The sequence below is a fragment of the Heterocephalus glaber genome, unplaced genomic scaffold (assembly GCF_053883595.1).
Source record: "Heterocephalus glaber isolate CG9 unplaced genomic scaffold, H.glaber_assembly_v1.0 deba00000621, whole genome shotgun sequence".
In the NCBI taxonomy this organism is placed as follows: Eukaryota; Metazoa; Chordata; class Mammalia; order Rodentia; family Bathyergidae; genus Heterocephalus; species Heterocephalus glaber.
This window is the reverse complement of record NW_028258153.1, coordinates 6,871,289-6,895,119: the sequence shown is the minus strand read 5'-3', so window position 1 is coordinate 6,895,119 and position 23,831 is coordinate 6,871,289. Positions and strand designations below refer to the sequence as shown.

Sequence of the window (23,831 nt, the reverse complement as noted above, 5' to 3'; positions counted from 1 at the left end):
CCGCTATCTTGATCTCTTCCCCAGTCTAATTTCCTGCCCGACTCAGGCCCCTCAAAGGCTAGAGGAGGGAGCTGCAGCTGCTCATACACCCCACACCCCAGCCCCCAGGTCCCGTCCTGGCCCCGGAGGATGCAGAGAATGGGGTGAGCTAGTTGGATCATCCACTACCTTGGCAAATGAGGAGGGGGACTACTGAGCAGCCGGGGGTCCACTGACCTGGTCTTGGGTGGCCATTTCACACTGCAGACTGCCTTTTGCCAAATCTGAAAATCCAGCCTCCACAGCATCTGAACTCAGAGCCCACTGGAATGTAGATGGGGCCCCTCTGCATGCCAAGCCTGCAGCACCAGCTTCCCAGCCAATCCCCAGGGACAATCCGTTTTGCTGGAAGATTTCAAAGCTTGCCCTGGGTGACTGGAGCAGAAGCCTGCTGGCACCTTTCCCCACTGCAGAATGGCAGGGCAGGAAACTGAGGCTTGGAGGCAGCACCTTCATGAAGGAGCTGGAAGTTCAAGCTCCCATAAGAGGATTCTTCCCATACATTTGGATGGGAAGAAGATATCGAAAGGCATCACTCCATCCCTGGCCTGTCTGAAGGCCTGCAGAGGAAGGTCACTGCTGAAAAGGGATGGTAAATAATGATGGAAATACCCCTGATTTTTATTGAATACCCACTGCAGAGTAGACACGTTGTTAAATACTTTAAATATATTGTCTCGTTTAATACAACAATCTAATGATGTAGACATTTCTGTGGTCCCCATTTCACAGATGAGAAAACTAAGATAGAGGCAGCTTCTGTGACTCGCCCAGGTTCACAGCTGGTGAGAGAGCCAGAATTCAAAGCCATGCGGGCTGGCTCCACAGCTGGCACACTTCACCAGAATGGTGTACTGCTGCCCCCCCCAATCTAGGGTTCATCTGGTTCCCCACGAGAATGGAGAGTGGGTCAGAACCCCTGGACCAGGAGGCCCCGGAATCCTTCCCCTCACTAGATGTTAAAGCTACACACCATTCCCTACTTTGTGCCGAGGCTCCTGCAGACTCCCCTACACCCACACTGAAAGCAGGAGGAAGGATGCTCCATCAGGACACCCCTCACAGGCCCCTCAGGCCTCTCCTCCCCACACTAGACCAACTGCTGCTCTGTCCCTGGGGCCTGACCCAGTCTCGCTCTCCCCTGATCTCTCCATCCTCCGGAATAGGAGGGAAGTCCCCCCTGAAGCCCAGGCTTCTCTACTCCCTGTTTCCATCTCTGTTAACTCCCAGCCTTAACTCTGGGGCTTCCGGGGATGGAGGGAGGCATTTCCAGGAATACATATTCCCTTCCCACAGAAACGCGAAAGATGCATAAAACTAAGAAACTTCCCGCTACCCACACCTCCCAGGGCCTCCGGAGACTACAGCGCTACCCTTCAGCCTTCGGAGCCAAACCAAGACGTTACTGGTGTGTTCCGGGAGGGCAGCTCCTCCCCCTCCCGGATCCGTGCAGCATAGGCAGGGGATCCCCTGGCGTCTCCAAAGTCTAGCGCCAAGATGATGTTTTCCCGAGGGTGGGTGATAAATCGGAACCCTGAGCGGCCCGAGGGGGCACCTGACCATCACGGCTCTGGAGGATGGGGGATGGAGGTTTGGAAGGTGCCGGAGTGACAGAAGGCGTTTACCTGGCTACGGAGACAGAAGCGCAGGGGAAGGAGGCAGGAGAAGAGGTATTTGCCCCATCGGATCAGGCAGGAGAAGCACCAGCTCAGCCGAGTCATGTTGAACCCGAGAGTGGGCGGCTGCTGGGCTATGGTCGGAGAGGAGGAAGGGCTGGCTGCGCTAGGGATGCAGGCGAGGCGCCCTGCCGCCCGGGTCTCCCGGATCTTCCGTCCCAGGGGAACCGCACTCGAGCCCTGCCCGCTCTAGCGGGAGGAGCGGGGCTGGGGTCCCGCCGCACGGCCCCTACCCGGCTCCATCTCCCAGGAGCGCCTTGCTGGGGTCTTCCTCCAATGGTTCGCTCTCCGCTGTCCTGGGAAACAGAGCGCCTCTGCTTCTCCGGCGGGCTGGAGGGCTGGCTCAGCGCCTCGGCAACTTTTGAGGCGCGCAGGGAGCCGCGCGGAAGAGGCGCTGGGGACCTGGCAGAGGCGGTGCGGGGCGTGGGTCCGCCTGCGGGAAGCAGCAGCAGCCAAGGGGGCCGGGGCGGCGGCGGCATTGTACGCCCCGCTGCAGTGAGTGTGTGAACGTGCGTGTGTGCGTGTGCGTGGATTCCCTCCAGATCGCACTCCAATTCCCATATTGCTCCCCAGAGCATAATGTGATTAAGTTAAACAGAGGCGGCCGGCTTCCACTACCCTGCACCGAGCTTGCTTATGAGGACACTAAGAGCGACCAGAACCAGCTTTTTTGTGGTAGGCCAACCTCTGACTCCCGCTAAGCCTGTTCTCTCTCTCTCTCTCTCTCTCTCTCAGGCAACTCAGGAGTGTGGCCCCTGAGAAGATTCCAAGCACCACAACAGGTTGGAAGGGAGCATGGCTCAGCAAGATGGAAAGGTAACATGCACCTCTCCACCTGCTGGGCTGCAGGCCCTCTGCTTCCTATTTTCACTGTGTTGAGTCCCATCTCTGCCGCCAGGCACAGCCCCTCCCTGCCTCTGGGCGTCCTCTCAGGAATACTGTTTGCTGTCACCAGATTGGGACCCTAGAACTAGGGAGAAGGAAGAAAAGACAGGAGGCAGAGATGCTGGGCTCTGGGGAGAAGGGGTATAGACACAGAGACCGAGAGGGCCAGGCTGGTACCCACAAGCACACCAGGAGGGCTGGCAAGGCAGCCATGAGCTCTGCCCCGCTCCTGTGGCTGCTGAGAAGCTGAGCGGGCAGGCAGCCAAGCCCAGAGAAAAGGGGGCAGGGAGCTGCAGCGGGGCCTCTTTTGCAGCAACAGGCCCTGGGAGCCAGCCAGGCCCGCACCCCCCACCGGCACGGCCTGCACCATCTCAGCCAGGCTGCCTCGCTGTCACCATCCTCCCTTGCTCCAACCAGGGTCCCTTTCCCAATGTGTAGGCTGAGGGCTGAAGTGTGTGTGGCTAGTTGAGCTCGGCCCCAGGCTCTCCTAGGCCACAGAGAACTTCTCAGTCCAGCCCCACTCCATTTCTGCTGTGCACCCCCTGAGGAGGCAGCTGGGGCTGGCACTGTGCGGGGCACTAGAAGGAGCCCAGGAAGGCGACCCAGTGAGGGAGGAGGCAGCTGGGTGAGTGAATAAAGGGGGAAGACAGGCACCCGGGCCCTTCAGCCCCATCAATCAATCCCCCAAGCCAGGGGCACCACCACCACTTCTCCATCGGGAAAGCTCCAGAGGGAAGCTGGAGGGGTGTCAGGAAAGCAGGCAGAGAGGAAGAGTATTGTCTCTCAGTAGAACGAGCCGCCCCTCGAAGGCCGGTCTTCAACGGTGCCCAGCATCCCCAGCAAAGGGCCTTCCACTGCCACACCTGCTCCAGGCCTGGAGGGAGGGGGCTTCGGAACTCACCACAGCCTCCCAGCTCCCCGCCTGGGGACCAGAGGAACAGAAGGGCTGTGAAACAGAAGGAAATGGACCTAATCCATAGCACGCAGAAAGGAGTTTAATAGAAAACAGGAGGAAGTTCCTCAAATAGGACTGGCTGCCTGGCACAAGGGAGCAAGGCAAGATGGCTTTTTATTTATTTTTATACTGAGGATTGAACCCAGGGCCTTCACACTGAGCTATAGACATATATATGAATATATATATATATATATGATTTCTTTTTTTCTTTCTCTTTTTAAATTTTGAGACAGAGTCTCACTAAGTCACTAAATTGCTCAATCTGGGCTAGAACTTGCTATCCTCCTGCCTCAGCTTCCCAGAGTGCTGGGAATACAGGCGTGTTCCACCATGTCTGCCCAGGGTGGCTTTTTCTTCAGAGGATTCTTAAGGTCTTCTCAAGTCGTGAAAGACACTCCACACACAGAAGGAAGGAGAGAGGTGGGAAGGAAGGGAGGGAGGCAATGACTAGATCCAGCCCTTCCTGACTTGGACAGACTGATGGAAAGGACTCCCAAGGACAGAGACCTTTACTTCTAGCCTCTGTCCAGCAGGAGGCACCTTCAGCCAATGATCCTGAGGGGAGAGGCAAGAGTCTGAGGCTGACAGGGACAGAGACAGGAAGTCAGGCCTATCACTGCCTGGAGAGCCTCCTCAGCTTTCCCCTCACAACTTCTGGCCCCACCGCTCCCCAGGTAGCTTCATGCCAAGTGCTTCAACTCCTGAAGGCCAAGGTAACCCTGCCCCAAGTCCTCTGTTCTATTTTCATCTCCTACAGAGATCAGAATCCTGAAAATAACAGCTGCAGGAACCCATACCTTCCAGAAGGCATCCAGAATCTCCTGGAAGATTCTAGCAAGGACCCTCTTCCTCTTTCACCAAAACACATGTGTTGGGGTGGGGGACTTCCAATTCCAAGGTCTCCTCCCAATCTTGATCCCCATTCTCCCTCAAAGCACTCAGAACTCCAGAAACCATACCATACCCATGGTAAGTGCTGATGCATCCTTCCTTCTTCCCTCTCCTTGCAGGGCCCTGAACTCAGGAACAGAGATGTAAGGCTCCCATAATAGACTAGACACCAATGTGCAGGTCCAGAGGACCACGTCTGAGAGGTCAAAACATGGTGTGAGGAAGAGGTCGGGTGACCATGGGTAGGATCCTGTTTGTGAGAGAGGCCTCATGGCAGAGCCTAGAGACGTCTCTTCAGGCCCCCATTGGGGGCCCAACAGTAGTCCCCAGCTCCTCACCTCTCCCTCCCCAGTGACAATTTTGAAGAGTTGGTCACCATCCAAGGGATGGCCATCAAGGTTAACTGATCCTCTGATGACCCCTTGTCCCCCCGCTGATGTGACATGGCCCACTCCAGGCTCCCACAGAACCCAGGTCCTGTCTCTCAGCCCTGCCACCCTCTGATCCTCCTCCTTCCCCTCTCTTCTCAGCTGGGCTCCAGGCAGCTATGGGGCTGTGCTGGGTCCAGCCAGGGCGTGAAGGAGACCGTGCTACTTCACACTCCTTCATGATCTTGTGGACTCTGGGTGAGGGCCAGGGAGCAGATTCCAGTCCTCAGCCAGGTGGGATGGAGGTTATGTTTGCAGAATGGGCTGCCCTGGGCCCTCCTCCCCAAGTCTTCCTGGGATCAGAGCCTCTTTTCTCACAGAGAAGCAAAAGAAGAACAGGAAACTTCCCAGAGGCGGCCAGCACAGGTGTTGGGAAAACAAAAGAGCAGGTTATGGCCCACAGGTCCCCTGGGACAGCCCGTGGGAGGAGAGCACCCCCGGCCCAGGGTAGGCACAGAGCTCCTCTGTCCCAGGCCTTCAGGGCCGAGGTGCCCCTGGCTGGTTTTGCCTGTGGGGGGACAAAGGCAGCCCCTGTTAGGGGAAAATCCCTCGGGCACCCGATCGGAGACACCAGGTCTCACTTTCACACCCAGAGAGAGATGTGTGGAGACAGCTCCCTCGGGACCTCCCAGTCCTCCCGGATCGAGAAGACAGCTCCATGGGCCTCTCCTTCGCCCCACCTGCCACTCGCTCACAACCAGAGGTAGAGCTCCCCTACCCTCCGCCTCAGTGATTCTCCCTGGGGTTCCAGGGAGCTCTGCCTTAGGTGCTGTCTCCCGGGCTGGCTTCCTAGGCCCTTACCCCCACCCCACCCAAGGATGCATCTCACCAGCCACACTTACAGAGAACTGTCCAACCAGCCACAAGGCTCAGAACTCACCCCCAGCCCCCAGCTTCTCTCCACGCACCCCAGTAGAGGTCCCTACAAAGCTCCAGGGAGGCCTCCTCTGCCCACCCCATTAAAGTCCTTCCGTGCCCTGTGCCCACCTCTGTGTGACACCAGAGTGCTCAACCTTTCTCTTCTTGGAAGACTGGCTCACTCACTCCTTCACTGTCTTGCCCTCCTGCCCACCAGAATGGCAGCTCCAGAGGACTTCTCCGTCATTCCTGGGTGCATCCCAGGACCTAGCATGATAACCGGCATGGGGCAGGGACACAAGTCACTTGGCAAGTCAGTTGTTTGCACAGTCAAGGAAAGAAGGGAAGGAGGGAGGCCATTCCTGTTTCCACATCCACGGGGCCCCTCTCACAACCCTGGCATGTGGGCTGGTGGGGATTGTCATTTCCAGGGTTCCTGCCTCTACCTCAGCCTGGATGAAGAAACCTTTACGCATCTACACTCCACAAATCCCCTGTTTCCTTTCTGCAACAGGGCCCTGATATCCAGTATTGATTCCAGCTAAACTTGAAAGGACCCAACCCCTTTCCTTGGCCATTTACATGAGGACACCGAGGCCTTGAGAGATACAGTGGCCTCCCAGGGGTCATGCAGCTAGGCAGTGGCCATGCCAGAGCTCATCCAGGGACCCCAACCCTGGTTCATTGCTTTTCCATAGCACAACACTGCAGCCAGAAGGGGAGAGAGGGGAGGAGGGAAGGCAATGTCTTTCCTCCCGGAGGAATCACAAGGAGGTGACTCCCTAGATCCTCTTTCTCCCTTCACCACCACTAACCCGGGTCCCTGGTCTCCAACAGTCAGGAAGTTCCTCCTGATACCTCACCTCCATCCCCCTTCTCAAATTCCAGACTATTTCATCTTAGCCTGCCTTGCCCAGAGCAGGAGAATAGCTTGGTCACTCTCATCTGCACAATAAATGCCTTCAGACATGGCTCATTATTCAAGCCCCTCTCCCCTCCCCACCTCACTCCTCTTCATTCGCCAGGCTGAGAATCCCGGTCCTCTGGGCCCCTTTCCAAATGACTTCCATCACCACCCAGAGGCTGACATGATAAACGCTGGGTGGGGGAGGGGCGCGGCGGGCCTGCCGTGATGGGGGGTATCGATCCACTGGGGCTCCCTCCCTGGGAAGCTGGGGGCGGGGAAGGAAAAGGTGGCCTGAGGTCATCCTGGTCATCCCTCTGCCCCTGGGGTGTTGGTTGCAGGCCCCGGCATGGAGACAGCAGACCTGGGAGCTGGGCTGTTGGGCCTGAGCCCAGGCTCCCGCAATGAGATTAAAGCGGGGACTGTCTAATTGATTCCGATGGAACTGGGGGAGAGAGGGAGATGAATGGAGAGAGCAGGAGGAGCGAGAGGAAGGAGGATGGAGAAGGGGGAGGACCAGAGGGTCAGGCTGGGATGCCCAAGAGCATCAGCACCAGCTAATGCAATTACCACGCAGGCACCCCGCCCCTCCTGCCGAGCCCTCTTTCACAGAATGCAGCCACTGGCTGGTCTGCCCTGAACTGGACAGAGAGGGTGGTCCAGTGTGGGTGGCACAACAGGAAGGGAGCCGGCTTAAAGTTGCCCGTCCTAGGAACCCAGACGACACAAAAAGGCAAGACAGTGGCAGTGATGATGGGCAGACATCTGGAGGCACCGGGGGAGAGACAGGATAGAGAGGCAGATGCAGACAAGTAACCAGGTCCCTGTTCACTTTCCATCCATCCATTGCTTCCTTCTCCACCCCATGACCTTCACCCATCCAGCCCCCTGCCACCCCACTCCCTCCTGCCAGGCCATCTTACTGGGCTCTTCTCCTGGGCCCACCCCCAGACTACCGTTTCTGCAGTGGGTGGAAAAGGAGCCAGGGCAGAAGGCGGAAGGCTCCTGTCCATCTTACAAAGAGCAATAAGCGGCAGTGAAGGGCTAGCTTCTGGGTGAGGGGAGGGGAGGACAAGAATAAAGGAAAGGGGAAAGAATGCACGGGGTGCAGCCAGCCAGGGAAACTGAAGCACAAGCAAGACAGGCAAGGCCTCCTCCCCTGGCTTCATGTGCAGCAGGGCTGGGGATTCCCAGGAGTTCCTGTGTCCCGTGGCTCACGGAAGGGGCTGGCCCAGACTGGGCTCAGAGCTGAGACCCTCCCAGGCCCAGCTGCAGGCATCATGGTCAGGAGCCTGATACCCTGGGCCATGGACCTTCAGCCACAGCTGGCTCAGGCCCAGAGCAAGCTCCTGGGCATCCCCAAGCCCACCCCGACGTGAGTCCTGCACCACTGCACAGTAACAGGAGAGATGGCACCTCGGAGCCAAGTCCTCGCCATCCCTCAGACCAACACCAGGCACTTCCCTGGGTCTTACAGACTTTGCTGGTCCAATTTGACTTCCTCTTTTCCCCATCCCAAAAGGTCCCAGACCCTCCTTGGGGTCCACTTGAGCCCAGCTTCTGGCACATTCTATTCTCTGTCTGCCAGCCTCAGGGCAGAGCAGGGCAGCAGCCATGGCAGACCAGAGAGCGGGAGGTCTTTGCTGTGGTATCCCTCAGCCAGCCCGGCCCCACCACAACAGGTCCCTCCGGTCCTATGGACAGATAAGCTTGGGGCACAGCCCCTCCTGGGAGCCTCAGTGTTCTCATCTGTCAAATGAGTACCACTGTATTTGCCTTTCTTACCTCCCGGAGCAGTTTAGACCATGCCAAGAGGCAGCATAGGTAGGAGAAGCATTCCCTCCATCATCACACCCTTACCTCCCAGAGAGAAAAATCCGGAACAAAGCTCCCAAAGAATACAGGGCCCAAATTCTGGGCCTGGCACTTACAGGCTGTGTGACCTTGGGGAGATCATTTCCCCAGTCTGAGCCAGTGTTTCCTCTTTGGAAATATGGAGCCAAAAATTCTAACCTCCTGGGGCAGTTGGGTGGACTAAATTGAATGCCTGTCATTGACCTGACTCATCAAAGTGCCCTCAGGAGCTCCCAGACAAATATCAGAGAACCTGGGACCAAGCCACCCAAGGCAAGTGCACAGTAGCCCTTCCTGGGTCTGCCAGTGTCCATTGCCCACGGCCCCCCCAGACCGTGCTCCTTGCCAGAACCCTCAGCTGGAGAGCCCTGTCTGGAACATGCAGTTCACATCCCCAGCCAGGGTGTGGGCGCCTCGGAAGAAGAGCCAAGAGTCCCAGAAGGGTGACACCAAAACAGCCTCATTAGAAGATGTTAGAAGTGGGCCAGAGGAGAGGGAGACTGAGGGCACACGAAGAGGCTAGGACCCAAGAAGAGACAGGAATTAGGGAAGAGAGAGGAGGGAGCCCAGCAATGATTTCCTGAGTCCCCCACCCAACAGAAAGCAAGCAAGAGGAAATGAGCCAGGATCCAGGTAGAAAATACTCAAATTAGACAACAAGCAGAACTTCTAAAGAGGCACCACACTGCCAGAGAAACTTCTATTTTCAACCTTCTACTCCCCGTGCTCGCCTTATGAACCCCAAATAAGTTCTAAGCCTTCAGTTTTTCATAGCTCAGCATAAAATCTCAGTTCAAAGCCCCTGCTCCCCTTAAGCAGGAACACAGGCCAGCCCTGGCCCCAGGTGCCTGAATCTCCACTGGACAAGCTACACGTCCAGGAAGGTAAGGGCTGCAGGCTGGAACTCAGTCAATGAGGAGCAGGGCACTGGGACAGGGAAGAGAGGGAGTAGGGAGAGCTGGGGCCCGGCCCCCCGAAAGACAAAAGCAAGTGCTGAAGGAACTTCCTGACTGCTTTGGACCCCAAATGGTAGAGTGCTATGTAGCGCTGATGGAGAAGGGCAAAGGAGCTGCCTGCTGGGGTGGGGGTGCCTGTGTCACCTTGATTAGAGAGGATGACAGTTTGGGGGCTGCCCTGGTCCTCCACGAGCCCCCGTCTCCCTGGAGGAAGCCTCTCTCTCCTTCCAGTCTTGGGTGCTGGCTCCATGCTCACCATCTATGAATGGTCTCAAATGTACCTGAAACTTCTGATCGAGGAAGAAGAGGGGTCCCCCACCTGGGTCACAGGGAACTGCATCTGAGACCAAAGAAGTGAAGCGGATCCTTCCAGGAGGCATGGGCTGATTGAACACATGTGTTTGCTTTTGTTCCCTCTAGAAACCCCACTAAAACAACAGTATAGGGTTCTTTTTATTTTTTTAAATAAAGCATAAATCCAGGTGGGGCATAAAGGAGAGGAAATGCCAACAGCAGTGGATGCTCAGTGTACACCACCCTGCAGCCCTTCCATTCCAGCAGGACAATAGCCATGGCACCCCCACCCTGCCACTGCACCAGCCCCTCCATTCAGCAATTCCCTACCCACCAGAGGCCCAGTTCTGCCTCCTAGGCCAGTTCCTGAGATCACTTGTTAAATATTTTGATTATCACCCTGACAACAGTGTTCAACATCTGGGAGCTAGAGACCGATGGGTGACTGGGAACTATAAACCCAACACCGCAGAACACTGAACCAAAGTGATGGCCAAGAAGCAGCTAATTCAGAGACCAGAGCTCCCCAAAGGCTCAGGACTGGTGACCTGAGAGACCTTCCGGATGGGATAAGTGTGAACCACAAACCAGAAATTGGTAGGGCACTAAAGATGAAACCCTGTGACAGTCCAGTCTCCTCCCTGACCCGGAAGGAGGCCCGAGACTCATTCCCTGGAAAGAGTAAGACAGCAGCACCCTGGGGACAGGAGGCACAGCAGAGGGTGTGGCCCTGAAAGGAAGGTGTGTGATTACTGAGCACGAGTGGCAGCCAGGCATGATCCTGCCCCCAACAGACAGGTGGGGACTTCTCTGGGGATCCAGTGAGCCCAAAGGGAGAGACCCAAAGATACTCATCAAAGTTTTCCCTATGAAACCACCCCAGCCCGGCAGACAGGTAAGAGCAAACAATCCACCCTTCATCGTCCCAGTTTAAACATTGAGCTGAAAACCCAGGTTCCTGAAAGCTTTGAGTAAGCGACAGGGAGCAAAAGTGACTTGGAAGAAGTAAGTACAAGGCAGGGAAAAGAAAGGCTTAGGTATGGTAACCAATACCCTCTTCAAGAGAACAGAAGCAAGTGCAGCCATGAAACAAGGACAGGAAACTAGTAAATAAAAAGAACATCCAAGCTAGGCATGGTGGTGCAGGACCATAATCCCAGCACTCTGGGAGGCTGAGGCAGAAGGATTACAAGTTTGAGCCCAGCCTAGGCTACTTATCGACTTTGTCTCAAAATAAAAAATAGAAAAAGGCCTGGGGGTGTAGCTTGGTGCAAAGGTCATGGGTTCAGTTCCCAGTACCGCAAAAATAGAAACATTCAGGAAACCAAAAGGTAGGCCTTGGCAATGCTAAGGCCCCCTGCAGACTCTACCAGGCACCTGCTCCAACCTGTTCACCACCCTGGAGCTCCTGAGAGAGAGAGAGAGAATCTCATAGGGAGTAGAGATTCTCTCCAAGAGAATGGAGGCCCAGGCCAGGAAGAGACAAGGATCCGGGGGCTCAAAGGGGTAGGCCATTGGCCTGGTGAGCCTGTGGAAGGTCCCCCTGCCCCCAGGACCCCTGGCACCCACTGGCCCAGAGAGGCTGCCTAGCAGTAGCCCCAAGAGGCAGAACCCCTGGCTCCTCCAGATGGGGAAGTGCTGCTGCTGAGGTGACCACAGCCCCGTGACCAGGCACAACACCCTCTCCACCCAACTGCCCACCCTGGAACACTGTGCTTTGCCTGCAGTCTTCTGGGCTGCACTCAGTTCCACCTCCAGTGCTTACTGGTGGCAAGGAGTCCTGGGTTGATCCGGGCCCTGGGCTCACATCTCTCTGCCCGAGTCGCTCACCAGCACCAGGAGTTCCTTCCCAGGAGCCACTCACAGCCCTCCCAACTTCTGTCTGTAGCAGTGTGGTGGGAAGGCCCCAGGACTCCCGCAGAAGACGTGTCCCAAACAGGCTATGCTGGACCCTGCAGGCTAGCCCCACGTCTGCCCCAGATTGCCTTGGAACACACCAAGCGTGAGTCTATTTTTAGCCAGGACTCAGCAGGCAGCTCACAGCCCAGGGTTATTCTAGACAGTGGAGTCCCAAGGCTGCGAGAGTAAAGGTAACCATGGTGGAGGTACAGGCAGGGGCACTTAGGGGACAGCACCCCTAGGGGAGACCCCTACAGAGCAGAGGAAGGGCAGGAGACTTTGGCCCAGGGCAGGGAGGGCAGGTTCGGGGCAGAAGTCTAGAAGGGCTAGAAGGGAACTATGGAGATGGGCCTGCCTGTCTGCCCTCAGTGCAGATGCCAGGAATGCAGATGGCACAATGAAAATGAGGGACAGGCATGGAGAGAGTGAGCTTCAGGGAGAGGGAGAGAAGTGCAGAGAGGGACAGACAGTGGGAGACGGAATGACAACCTCAGAGAGCAGCGGAGGTGCCGAGGGGCACTGGCATCCACTTGTGGGCAGCAGAGTCCAGCATCTGGTCCGTATCCCAGCCTCCCTTCTCCCACCAGGGCCACTCAGCCTCAGTCCAGGGATCCCAAGACTGTTCTGTTCCCTGAGTCCTTCCGGGACCCTTTCCTGTCCCCCAGTTATATACAAAAGATGCCAAGTTGGGACATGGACACTCTCACACACACAGGCACACACAGGGCCTCCTGGGAAGAGAGGGGACAATGGAGAGGGGAGAGGGGTGTCCCTTTGTCCCCCCGCCTGGCCTTGGGAGTTCAAATCCATACAAAGAGCTTCACAAAGGGCCTCTGGCTCCCAGAGGGGAAGAGAGATGGGGGAGGGGAGCAGGGAGCCCCCAGAGCTGGAAATGCCCCATCCTTGGGTCTGGGAAGCAAGATGGGGGCTGTTCTCACAGCTCCAGAGGCAGCTAAAGAGCTCGGGGCTGGGAAGCAGGCGAAGGCACTGGGCTGGGGGAGGGGACTCATACCTCAGCGGCGAGGGAGAAAAGCTGGGGCCAGGAGCTGCTTCCCAGGAAGACAGGCAGCAGGGCGGACCTGCGGGAGATGAGGGAGAGGCCCCACCCCATCCCCAAGGAAGGTGGTGACCGCCGGCTCCTCCCTGCCATCCTCCTGTGACCTCAGGTCTGGCTGCATGCAGGGGAGCAGGGGACTTAGAGACTCAAGGCTCAAGGGCAGGCTGGGGTGGGGGTGTCCCAGGAGAAGGCTGGCTGGCTAGCCAGGCAAGGCAATGGCCTCTGCCCGAGGGATCTCTGAGAACAGGGGAACCCTCCCCAAGAAAGGTTCAGGCCAAGAGGCTGCCCTGCTCATCAGAAAGGGTGAGAGGCACACAGAGGCCAAGTACAGAGGCCGGGTCCTCAGGCAGGCGACACTGGCAATGTTGAGGCTGCGCCCGCCCCTCCCTGAGTGTGGCCTCCTCATCAGTGAGGTAGGCTAACAGTGCCTGCCTGGTCCCTTTCGGTCTATCCTGAAGCTGTTTCTAAAGGCATTTATTACCAGGATGTGGTGGCACACACCTGTAATCCCAGCACTTGGGCAGCTGAGGCAGGAGGATCACCGAAAGTCTGAGGCCAGCCTGGGCTAAATAGTGAGTTCAAGGCCGGCCTGAACCACATAGGGAGACCCTGTTTCAAAAACAAACAAACAAACAAACAGAAGGGATTCACTATCATTGTCACCTGTCCCTAGCTCTAGGTTTCCAGGAGGAGCTCAGAGGGGAGTCTGCTGGCCAGGTTGGCAAGGGAAGGGGTCAGCCAATGAGCCAGAGACCCCTTCCAGAGAGAAGGAAACTGGTGTTAAATGAGCACCTGCTATGTGCTGGGTACTCTACATACCTTAACCACCTTAATCACCTACAAGGTAGGTGTTATCACTCTCACTTTCCAGATGAGGAAACTGAGGCTCACAAATTAGTCATCAGTAGAGCTCACACTTGAAACCAGATCAGCCAGATCCCCAAGTGCATGCTTTTCCACCAGGAGTCCTCCCTCATTTCGTTGCCATGATGTATGAGCTCTTCTGTCCCCACCCCTCTCCCGTACCCAGAGAGGAGTTCCCAAGACAGCCTCCTCCTCCCGCCCCCCCACCCCACCCCCAGCTGACCTCAGCACTCAAGTCTGCAGACTGCAGAGGTTGACAAAACAGGGGAAGGAGATGCCAAACAGGTCAGAGTACAGCAGGCATGGCCAGTGCCACTTGCCCCCAGCGTCCTGAGCCTGGCGTGCACTGCAAAGCCGGCCGTTCCCAGCAGCCCTCTGGGTGGGCTCCGTTCTCCACATTTTCCAGCTGGGGAAGCTGAGGCCCAGGGCACCCAGCCAGGAAGCAGTAAGAAAGGACCCATCTCGCTTTTCATCGGTCCTGCTTCCCTATTCCCACGGCCACATAGCTTCCCCTCTGAGCTGAAGCCTCGGAAAGGTGGTGTGGAGTAACATGGGGACCGAGAAGCCTTGCAAAAGGACGCAAGAGGATCACAGAGAAACTGCCCCAGGAACATCTCTGAGCGCTGCCTCTCGCCTCCCCCGCTTGTCTTGCTGTGCTTCCTCTGAGAGGCAAGGAATAAATTAGGCCTGCTTAGCATACTGAGCGGCTGGGGTTAAGAGGCCGTCTGGGTGCTTCACACTTCTCAGTGCTCAGCCGTCTGCTGCTGCAGTGGTGGGGAGCTGAGGGGGCAGCGGAGAGGGCGGGGCAGCCCGGGCAGCCCGAGCTGGACGGACCTCCCACTCATGGCCGGCCGCTCAGCGCCCAGAAATGCTCACTCCTGCTCAGCTTCATTCCCCTAATGAATGGCGCTGCAGCTTGACACTTGCTCCGGGCACTCCAGCCCCAGAGGCCAGCCAAGGTGACCGTCCCGGGGAGCGTCCGGCTGCCCATCCCCCCCACCCTCACCATCAACCTTTTGTTTTGTTTTTGTCTTCAGCATCATGTTTATCGTGTTTTAGATGATACATCAATGACCTTTGCGGTGGGAGCCTCTGCACAGGGGAGAGGAGTGTAGTACAATACTGATTCCTGGACGACCCTACCCAGGATCCTCCCTTGTGCAGAGCTCCCCGGCCTCAGTTTTCCCCTCAGCACGGAGGCATCCCAAGAACAGAAAGGAGAAATGGGGAGAAGAGGAGAGGGGTCAGAGGTCAGATAGGGTCAGCCTTCTGCCTAACACAACTGAGGTAAAGTATGTGCCCCCAACAAGCCAGGACCCAGCAAGAAGAAGCCGGGAGGCAGGCAGCCAGCCCAGGAAGGAGGGAAGGAACACCACAGCTTGGAGCTCAAGCTGCTGCCTCCTCCCAGACGCTTAGGTCACACCCACCCCTCCAATCACCCCAGACCCCATCCAGAGACTGTCTCAATCCACTACTCAAGGCCCCCCAACACCCAGGAATGCTGCTCACAGACCTGCTGCATGCTGGGAAATCCATTGCTGCCTTTACTACATGAGCCAAGTGCAGGCCACACCAGGGTGCGCTCATTCCTGGTGACAGGGACTTCCTCCTCTGCCAGCTTCACCCCTAGGTTCTCTGTTGACTTTACTAACATCCCCTCCCTTTGCCCGTGCAGGAGACCTAGGGTGCTTCCTGGATCCCCTCCCTCCCTCCCTTCCCAGGATCAGACCTGTATGGTGGCCTGAGGCTCTGGGGCTCTCCAGCCTCCAGCTCAGGCCTCTCTGGAAGCCATCTGCCCTGATAAAATCGGTGCACATTTGACCCATCTCATTTCCTGGAGGATTCCATGAACCTGATCACCCACTTCAGTAACAACAACAATGACAATGATGACAGCAGCTGTCCTTTGTCACATGCCCCACACTGGAGGGCATGTTAGCGCAGTGGAGGAAATTGAGGCACAGAGAGGTTACATTCTATGCTCAGTAATGCACAGCCCTTAAGTGGGAAAGCCAAAGCTGAACTCAGTGCATCCCCAAAGCCTGCTATATAGATGACACCCTGTCCTGCCTCCGCCTAGGATCCCACACCAGGCTCCTCCCTCCAGATCCTGGGCCCTCCATGCCCACCGGCCCTCCATTCTGCATCTCGCCACTCTGGGAGGGCAGGACCCACAGGCTCGAGCTCCCCTTGGGCCTGTCACCTGCCCAGCTTCCATGGAGGTAACATCTGGGCTGGGCTAGGCAGCAGGTGAGTGGGGCCAGCAAGGAGCAGAGCCAGCTACGAGTCTTTGGCTTAACTTCCAGGTTCCCTGGACATGGACTGGGGGCCCAGGGATGATAGAGGTGACACCTGGGATGAGGAAGGGCAAGCAGCTTCTAGGAGGTCCCCTGAGGGGGCGGGGCTTAGGGCTGACTTGCCTCCCCTCAGTGTCATCTTTGAGAAGCCTGTTAGAAACATCACCTCTGCTGTGAGGGCTTCCAGACTGCCCCAAGCAGAACAGGTCAGCCCCTGCTTCAGACCCCAGGCACAGCTCACACCTGCCTTCCTGGCACACTAGGCCCAGCATCTCAGGATCTTGTGTTTAACCATCTGCTTCCTCACTGAGCCTCCCAACAGGTGACAAGGACTTATGCCATGCTGTGTCCTCCCTGTGTCCCCCAAAGTTCACGTGTTCACGTGTTGGAAAATTGATCCCTGATGGAGCAGCGTTGGGAGGTGGGGACTAATAGGTGTTTGGTCATGGGGCACAGTTGTCACGAATGGATTCATGCCATTAGCACCAGACTCCTCTGAATGGACAAGCTCAGCAGGGTGTTGTGGCACACACCTGTAATCCCTGCGGTTTGGGAGACTGAGGCGGGGGATCACAAATTTGAGCCCATCCTGGGCAACTTAGTGAGACCCTATCTCAAAATGAAAAAAATAAGAAGGGCTGAGGATGTAGCTCAATGGGAAAGCCCTAGGTTCAATCCCCAGGGCTCAAAGAAATTAATAATAATAAATAAAAGGACAGGTTCAGCAGCTTCTGCTCTTGCTCACTCTCTCTCCCTCCTTCTCCCTTCCTCTCCCCCTTTCCCATGTGATGCAGCCCATGCCAGCCCTTCAATCTTGGACTTCCCAGCATCCAGAACCATGAGAAAGAAAACTCCAGTCATTAAAAATGAGCCAGTCTCAGGGGTTTTATTACATTGGCACACAATGGACTCAGACACTGGGTTACACAGTGTTCACGCACAGAGTGCTCAGCAGAAGGTGGCAAGTGAGAGGGAGGAAATGTGAATGGGCCCAGGATAAAGATGGATGAGTCAGAGGAAGATGGCAGATGGCTGGAGGGAAAAGACAATGGGCTAGGTAAGCAGACAAATGAGAATTGAGACGCTTCCTCTGGGTGCAGAATCAATATGGCACCTACTGGGACTGGGCCTGCAGAACACCAGGCTGAAGGCTGGGTCAGAAGACTCTGAGGATGGCACCTAGGGCCCTACCAGGCTGTTCTTAACTCCTTGTGGTTTCAGCTATGGCAGGAGGAGTGGGGTGGAGTGGGACTTGATAAGGAAATTAAAGGTTCCTAAAAAGGGGCACTGGCAAGAATGCCCAGAGGAGCTAGGCAATGGCAAAAGTTTACACTGAGGCCAGAAGACACCCCCTTAGAGCCCCTCATGACTGCCACCTGCTGTCAACCCCAGCTGGTCACCAAATCACTAAATCACACCCTCTTCACTCCAAAGCTTCAAAAGCCTTCCAAAACTCGGCTGACTTCGTCCAACCCTGCATACCTTCATGTACATATTTCTTCTTGATCTCTAATCATGCCTGAACTTGACCATGTTGGTCACATTCTAGCTGTCCCCCCCACTGGGGACCTACACAAAGAAGTTCAGGCTCAGGTAAAGCTTCAGGGTCAAAGAAAGACCACCATTTTCCAGAACCAATAGCTCTATCCCTGCCCATCACTGTCCACATGCACTTGACCCCTATTTGGGTCCTCTCTCTGGGATCTCTACTTGTCTCTTCTCACCAACCATCTGTCCATCTGTCCATCCATCCATCCATCCACTGGGCGACCTGTACTGAATATCTACATGTTGCGGATCCTTTGCTAAGCGAGTAGGATACCAAGGTCATTGAAACACTGTCTCACAGACTTACCAGGAAGACAAACTTGTGAACAAGTATCATCAGAAGCACTCCAACATTCTCTTATGCCTGGCCAGAAAGGAACACTAAATCTGGGGCTTCTGCATGCTCTTCCTGGGGTAGCCTTAGAGAGACCCAACTTCCTGCTCTGGAGCTTAAGGCTACTCAGACCAAGAAGGGAGGGGTTGGACACAGGCACCAGGGCCAGGGGCTCCAGGGTGCAGGGAAATTTAGGGATCACAGCTGGGACATCAGAAAGGGGATCTGTCCCCAAGACATTGTCTGGGTCCCCTTGCCTCCCACGGTGAGCCTCTGTGTGGACCGCAAGCTTCTGCTTCCCACTCTGGGGGCTGCCTTAGCTTGTTTGCCCTTGGCATCACACTCTGTCCTGGTGCCAGGGGCCCATGGCAAGTTCATACATCAAACAAGAAGGCAGAGGCTGGCTTCTTGCCCACCGGGAAAGAGAGAAGGAATAAAGGGTGGGGCCCTATCCTCAGCCTCACTCCCTCCTGTCCCCACAAGGACCCAGGCCAGCCCCAGGGACAGGATAAGGCTGAATGAAAAAAGGGTCAGTTGACCTCACCCACCCCACACCAGGGCAGCTCTCCAGGCCTTCTTCCTCTTACCCTCCTGAGTCCCACCCTGGGCCACAGAGGGGTAGGCAGGAAGAAGAGTCACTGCAAGAGGACCTCAGAGGTACAATAAAAAAAATTAAAGTGAATGCTTTTTAAAAATTCTTAATGCAATAAAAACACATCGCCATTAATGCTCCTCAAAATACTCCAACTTCAAACACACTTAGCCCTTTGTCCTTGCCATTTTCTGAAGCAGTTCTGGAAGTCCTCTATCGTGAGTGATTTTAGTTACCCTGTTGTGGCTGTGTAAATGTCCCAAATCGATTCAAAATGTTTACTTTCATGATCATTTTTACTTTGGGAAAGAGCCACAAGTCACATGGTGCCACATCAAGTGAATAAAGTGTATGAGTAACGTTTTTATGAGCCTGCTTTTCTGTTGGATGGCACTCAGCAGCAGTGTTCACTGCATTTTTTTGTCACCTTGTAAAGACATTCATTAAAGAGGATCCAGAACTGCTTCAGAAAGTGGCAAGAATGATGAATAAGTGTGTTTGAAGCTAGGGGAATTCATGGCAGTGTGTCTTTTCACTGTAATAAAAATTTTTTTTCATTTAAACATTCACTGTATCTTTTGATCAGATCCCATATTTGGGTTCCAGAGAACCATGTCTCCTCCTCAGGACATCACTCAGGCTCATTGTCAGGACACCTGAAGTGCTCCCTGCACAGAATGATTTCTGTGGTGCCTGAGGTGCTAGGATCTTCCAGACACCTGTCAACACGAAGGCATGAATGTACCCAACAGACAGTAGAACGTGATCACCAAGACATGCAGGGAAACGTTCACAGCAGAGCTGTTCACAATAGCCCCAAACTGGAAACAACCCTAATGCCTATCAGTAGCAGAATGAATAAATCAAAAGTGTATTTCACACAACGCAACACGATCTGGCAATGAGAAGCAACAATCTACAACTGCACACAGAATATGGATGAAATTCACAACCATAATGTTGAGCAAAAAAGGTCAAGAACAAAAGAATACATATGACACCCTCCACTTACAGGACAAATAAATCTGAACTGTGAAAGGTCGGGAGAGCGAACACCCCTTTGAGGGGAGGCAATGACTGGCAGGGCAGGAAGAGGGGTGTCTGGGTGCTGGGGAGGCTCTACTTCTTCACCCTGAGTGCCTGGGGGGTTCAGTTAGTGGGAGCTTGCACGCTTTTCTGCAGTTATGAAACACTCCATAAACCGGAGAAATGCCTGGTATTTGTAAGACGAGGGGAGTCATTTCACTCCTCCCTCCCGCTCTTCCTCACTCCACCTCCAAGCCAAATCCTTCCACGTCTCCCCCAAATCGGCAGCAGCTTTGCTCAGCCCTCCCATGGCCACTGCACATGCAGAGGTCTTCCTCACCTGCCTGGGCTCCAGCTCTGCCCCTTTCCCTCCCTCCCCAGAGAGCGCGGTGGAAGAGGGGGCTCATGGGATCCAGGAGCAGCTGCACAAAGCCCCTTAAATTTCTGGAACCGCTCCCAGCAGTCCTGCACCGGAGGACCCTCATATGCTGCTCCTCTCCCCTCCTCGTCCCCATCAGATTGTCCTCCAGCCCCTTGCTTCGGTGTCACCTCCTCACCTTCCAGTCCATCGCTCTGGTACCGTCTTCCAGGTCACCTTTACCCTTCCTCCACAGCACTGTTCCCATGGTGTCACTTGTGCAATTTCTCGTGTGGAGTCTGTTCCCTCTTGTTGCTGGACTGATAACCCTCCTGGGACAAGAACAGGGCTTTTTGTTCTGTCCCTAGCTCCTAGCTCAATGCCTAGCTTAGAGCAGGTGTTCGAAAGTGCTCAGATCAATGTTGAACAAATGAATCTCCAGGCCTACCTGTCATGCAGGTAGTCTCAGGAGAAAGCAAAAGTCGTATCTGGGGGCAAAAGTCCTACTTGTCTGGGGCCGGTACATCTGGGACGTAGTCCTGGTTCTGCCCCCTCACTCGTAGTGTGACCTTGGGAGAGTTGTTCCCCTTTTCTGGACCTCAGTGTGCTCATTTGTGAAATGCCAGGGTAGATGTGAGATGCAGGGCCCTGGGTGGGCTCAAAGAGGTGGATGATATGTATGTGAGTATGCACGCACATTTGTGTGCAGTGGCTGTGTGTGTGCACATCTCCCCTGCAAGAACACCCATACCTTTCAACAGATTTTGTGAAAGGGACTTGTGACCTCAGAAGGCTCAGAACCACTAATCAAGATCATTTTTCAACCCTGGGGCCTGAGGGTTCTGTAACTAGAGAGAGAAGAGGAAGTAATCCAACCCACAGGAGCGAGGGTTGGATTAGACCCCAGAACTTCCATCAGGGCTACAGGACCCCACAACAAGAATGCAAGGGAGACTTCAGCCCCTGGGTCCCTGGAGCCTCCTCAACTCAAGGGGGCTCTGGGCCGGGAGAAGCAAAGACCAAACAAGCTGACCCCAGGGCTGGCTGTGGGAGGGAGGAGGCAGAATCAACCCGGAGCCTCTCCCCCTTTGCTCCCGCCACCATCAGACAAGCACCCACTTGTCCTGGGCTATGGCACAGAGCAAGGAGGCGAGGCTGGCACCTGGAGATGCCCGCCAGGCCCCTTGGCGCCCAGGTCAGAAAAGGTTGGCGGGAATGCTCAGGAGGGGTGCCAAGCCTCACCCTCCCTCCTCCTGAGGCTGGCATGTGGGGCTAGTGGAGGGCTCCAGTGCAGGGAGACTGTGGGAACAGAAGGCTACCAAGAGGTGCAGGGCTCATGGTGCTGGACTCTGACAATCCAGAGCAGGGCTCAGAGACCCGAGAACCAAGGCTGGTGAGGAGGAAGAGCAGATCACAAACTCAGGCCAGAGGAAGACATCGGCAGACAGGGGTCTGGGGGCAAAGGGCACCCTAGTGGAGAGAGGAGAGCCTGTTTGTGAGGATGAGCCAGGCAGCATGGCAGACAAAAAGGGCCATATGGCCTGGGTAGGAGAGAGAGAGCAGCAAGACTGGAAATGGAGTCTGTGACAGGAGCCCAGACTGTGGCTCAGGCGAGAAGCCTGGCCTGTGGAACCCCTGTCAGGAATGGCGGCATGTCTGTAGCAGGGCCGTCAGCGGGAGGGCTCTGGCTGCCAGCCCAGATGCCTGGGTAGCTTCTGAGCCCTGGCTCCTGATGGGGTGAGAGCCCGAGAGATGTTTATCCACCACAAGAACGTGGGTACCACGCCTCCTCCAGCAAGGGCCCAGGTGATAGGCGGCAGCTGCTCTTTCCTGGGCCACTCAGTCTCCTGAGAGCTGCACTGTGAATGGGGCCTGGGCAGGGGGAGAGCAGCCGCCCCCACAGCCACCACTGGAGCCAGAGCCAGGGGACACGGTAGGGCCAGGGTTTTATCCATGCAGATAAAGGACGGAGTGAGTCACAGCAAGCTCTCTCAAGAGGCCACTGGGAAACCAGCTCATCCAAATGCAGACACACACTCGCCCCATCCTGTCTGTGTCCCTGGTGCTGTCACACACTGGCACTCACACAGGCCTCCTCTTCCTTCCCTGCTCTCTTTGATCACTCATTCCAGTGCCCCTGGTCCCTTCCCCCATCTCAGCCTTGACTCCTCTGTCCCTGTCCACCCTCACTTGGCCCAGTAGGCACCCACCCACCTCCTGGGGGTTGGGGACAACACAGGAGGAGGGCTTGCTTTAGGGAGGCAGGGGCCAACAGAGTCCTGAGTCCATAGGCCCAGGTTTTAAGATGAAATTAGAGAGCAAAGAGAGCTTGGGGACAAGTCTGAGAAGCAGGGGAGAACACGAGGAACTAGATGGCCTCAGCCCCAAGGAACTCTACTAAGTCAAAGAGCAGGAGCTGACAACAGAAATCTGGGTCCCCAGGGGTCAGAGGTGCCTCGCAGGGTTCTCTATGCCAACCCCAAAATACCAGGAAAAAAGCTCAAACTCCCACAGGAAAAACCCCAATCAGAACTTCCTGGCCAAGAAAGATCTGAGCTAGGAACAAATAGCGGAGGGAGCCTATGACCTCCTCACCCCCTGGCAACTTGAAGGACAGAGGAGAGGTGGTGAGGCTCTGAGGCCACCAGAGGTGGGACACTGGTGACTCTGGAGAGGCCCTACAGTCTTACAGTCCTGCCTTGTCACCCACATTCCACACTAGGACAAGGAAACAGTAGTCCAGGGTGCCCAGTCCATACCCCAGGCCTCCCCAGGAGCCCCACAGCAGCCACTGTGAGGGCCCGGGCCTGTCCCTCACCATGGTCAGTCACCTGTGTGATGGCAGGGGCTATAGCTCTTGAAGGGTACAGTGTTTGGTTTACAAGTGCCCAGCGCTGTGCCGGGCACTGTGGAATATAACCACAAGTATGCCACAGTCTGTGCCCTGGAGGGACATTCAGCCAGGTGGGGAAAGGGGCAGCTCACAACACACACACATGCACACATGCACCAAGCATCCTAGACACGCTGGCTTCCACGGCTGCCCCTGATCAGGAGGCTGGGATGAGGCCATGGGGTGCATGTGGAGTCACCCTGTCTCGGTGTGCCTCCAGGGCCAGAATGTGAGACCGCAGCTTCACCCAGACCACAGCTCAGTGGACGAATCTGAGGGGTTGCTGCTTTCCCAGTCCCACTAGGAGGAAGCTCAGATTCTTCGGGAAGCCTGGAGCACAGCTAGGCAGTCCCTCTGACCCCAAATTCCCCCTGCTCTGGAGGGAGAAATCCAGGTCTGGCAGGGGTTTTGCAAATGGTTTATCCAGAACAAGTACCTGTGTCCTTGGTCAGTTCCCCACTCAGGGCTCCAGGATTTACCCAAACTGACATGGGGCTCTACCTGTCACCATCCTCCAAGGTCTTTGCGGGGGCTGGAACCCTGCTGGCTCAGAGCCCACCCCCCTCCTGGCCACAGAGCCACCTCTCTCCCCAGCGCCTGCCGGAGATGGGGGCGGGCGCGGGGAGGCGCGTGAGGATTAACCCTTTTCTCCGAGCCCAGCGCTGCCATCCACTCCCTCCCCGGCGGCGGCTCCCAACCCTCCCCTGAGTTGTTTGCCTTTCTGAGTCAGGCCCCACATCACCCTCCTCCCAAGGGCACAAGAGACCCAGGTGAGACCAACAAGGAACTGGCTGCCCCTCCACCCCGTCCCTGGGAAAGCCCGTAATCGCGGACGGGCCGGGAGGGCACTTTCCAGGCTCGGCTCCTTACCTGTCTCAGGTGCCTTGGGCTGTGCGGGCCTCTCCGGACCCGGGCGTCCTTCCCGCCCACCCCGTCCCCGCAGCCTCCTACCTGGAGCAGCGGGCGCCGCCTCTCGGCGAGGGCTGAACCCCGGGGCTCCCGGCACTGTGTCCGCTCGTGGGCCGGGGGGCTCCCCGGGGGCGGGGGGCCGCAGGGGGGCCCGGGCTCCAGCGCCTCGCAGCACACCAGGCTCACGGTGCAGCCCATCTGGTCGGGCGCCCAGAGTGCTCGGGGCGGGGACACGCGCGTCCCGGGAGCTGGCCCGCCCCCAGCCCCGGCGACCGCTCGGCCCAGGGCGGCCGCGACGCCGGGAGGGGAGC

At 56.3% G+C, this 23,831-nt stretch overlaps 1 protein-coding gene and 1 long non-coding RNA gene across 17 annotated transcripts in view; one reads left to right on the top strand and one right to left on the bottom strand.

The window, feature by feature from the left end:
• The window catches only part of Tns1 (tensin 1), a 221,801-nt gene extending 197,983 nt beyond the window's left edge, over positions 1-23,818 (bottom strand). For 5 of the 13 annotated variants that reach the window (XM_087206062.1, XM_087206065.1, XM_087206063.1 and 2 more), the window contains exon 1: positions 23,563-23,818. In XM_087206062.1, coding sequence (XP_087062188.1) covers positions 23,563-23,718 — 156 coding nt within the window. In that variant the 5' untranslated portion in view covers positions 23,719-23,818. Of the gene's footprint in view, positions 1-1,664; positions 1,776-23,562 lie in introns of those variants that run through there. The other 8 variants (XM_087206064.1, XM_087206069.1, XM_087206070.1 and 5 more) reach the window with 4 other exon arrangements.
• Positions 1,493-6,813, top strand: LOC110345720 (uncharacterized). Of its 4 annotated transcripts, XR_015449151.1 has the most exons (5): positions 1,493-1,709; positions 2,451-2,531; positions 4,316-5,580; positions 5,953-6,048; positions 6,250-6,813. It is a non-coding gene; the product is annotated as an uncharacterized LOC110345720 (long non-coding RNA). The 4 variants fall into 4 exon arrangements; XR_015449149.1 differs by having other exon boundaries at positions 5,953-6,813; XR_015449150.1 differs by having other exon boundaries at positions 4,316-6,048.
• Positions 23,819-23,831: the final 13 nt, after the last annotated feature.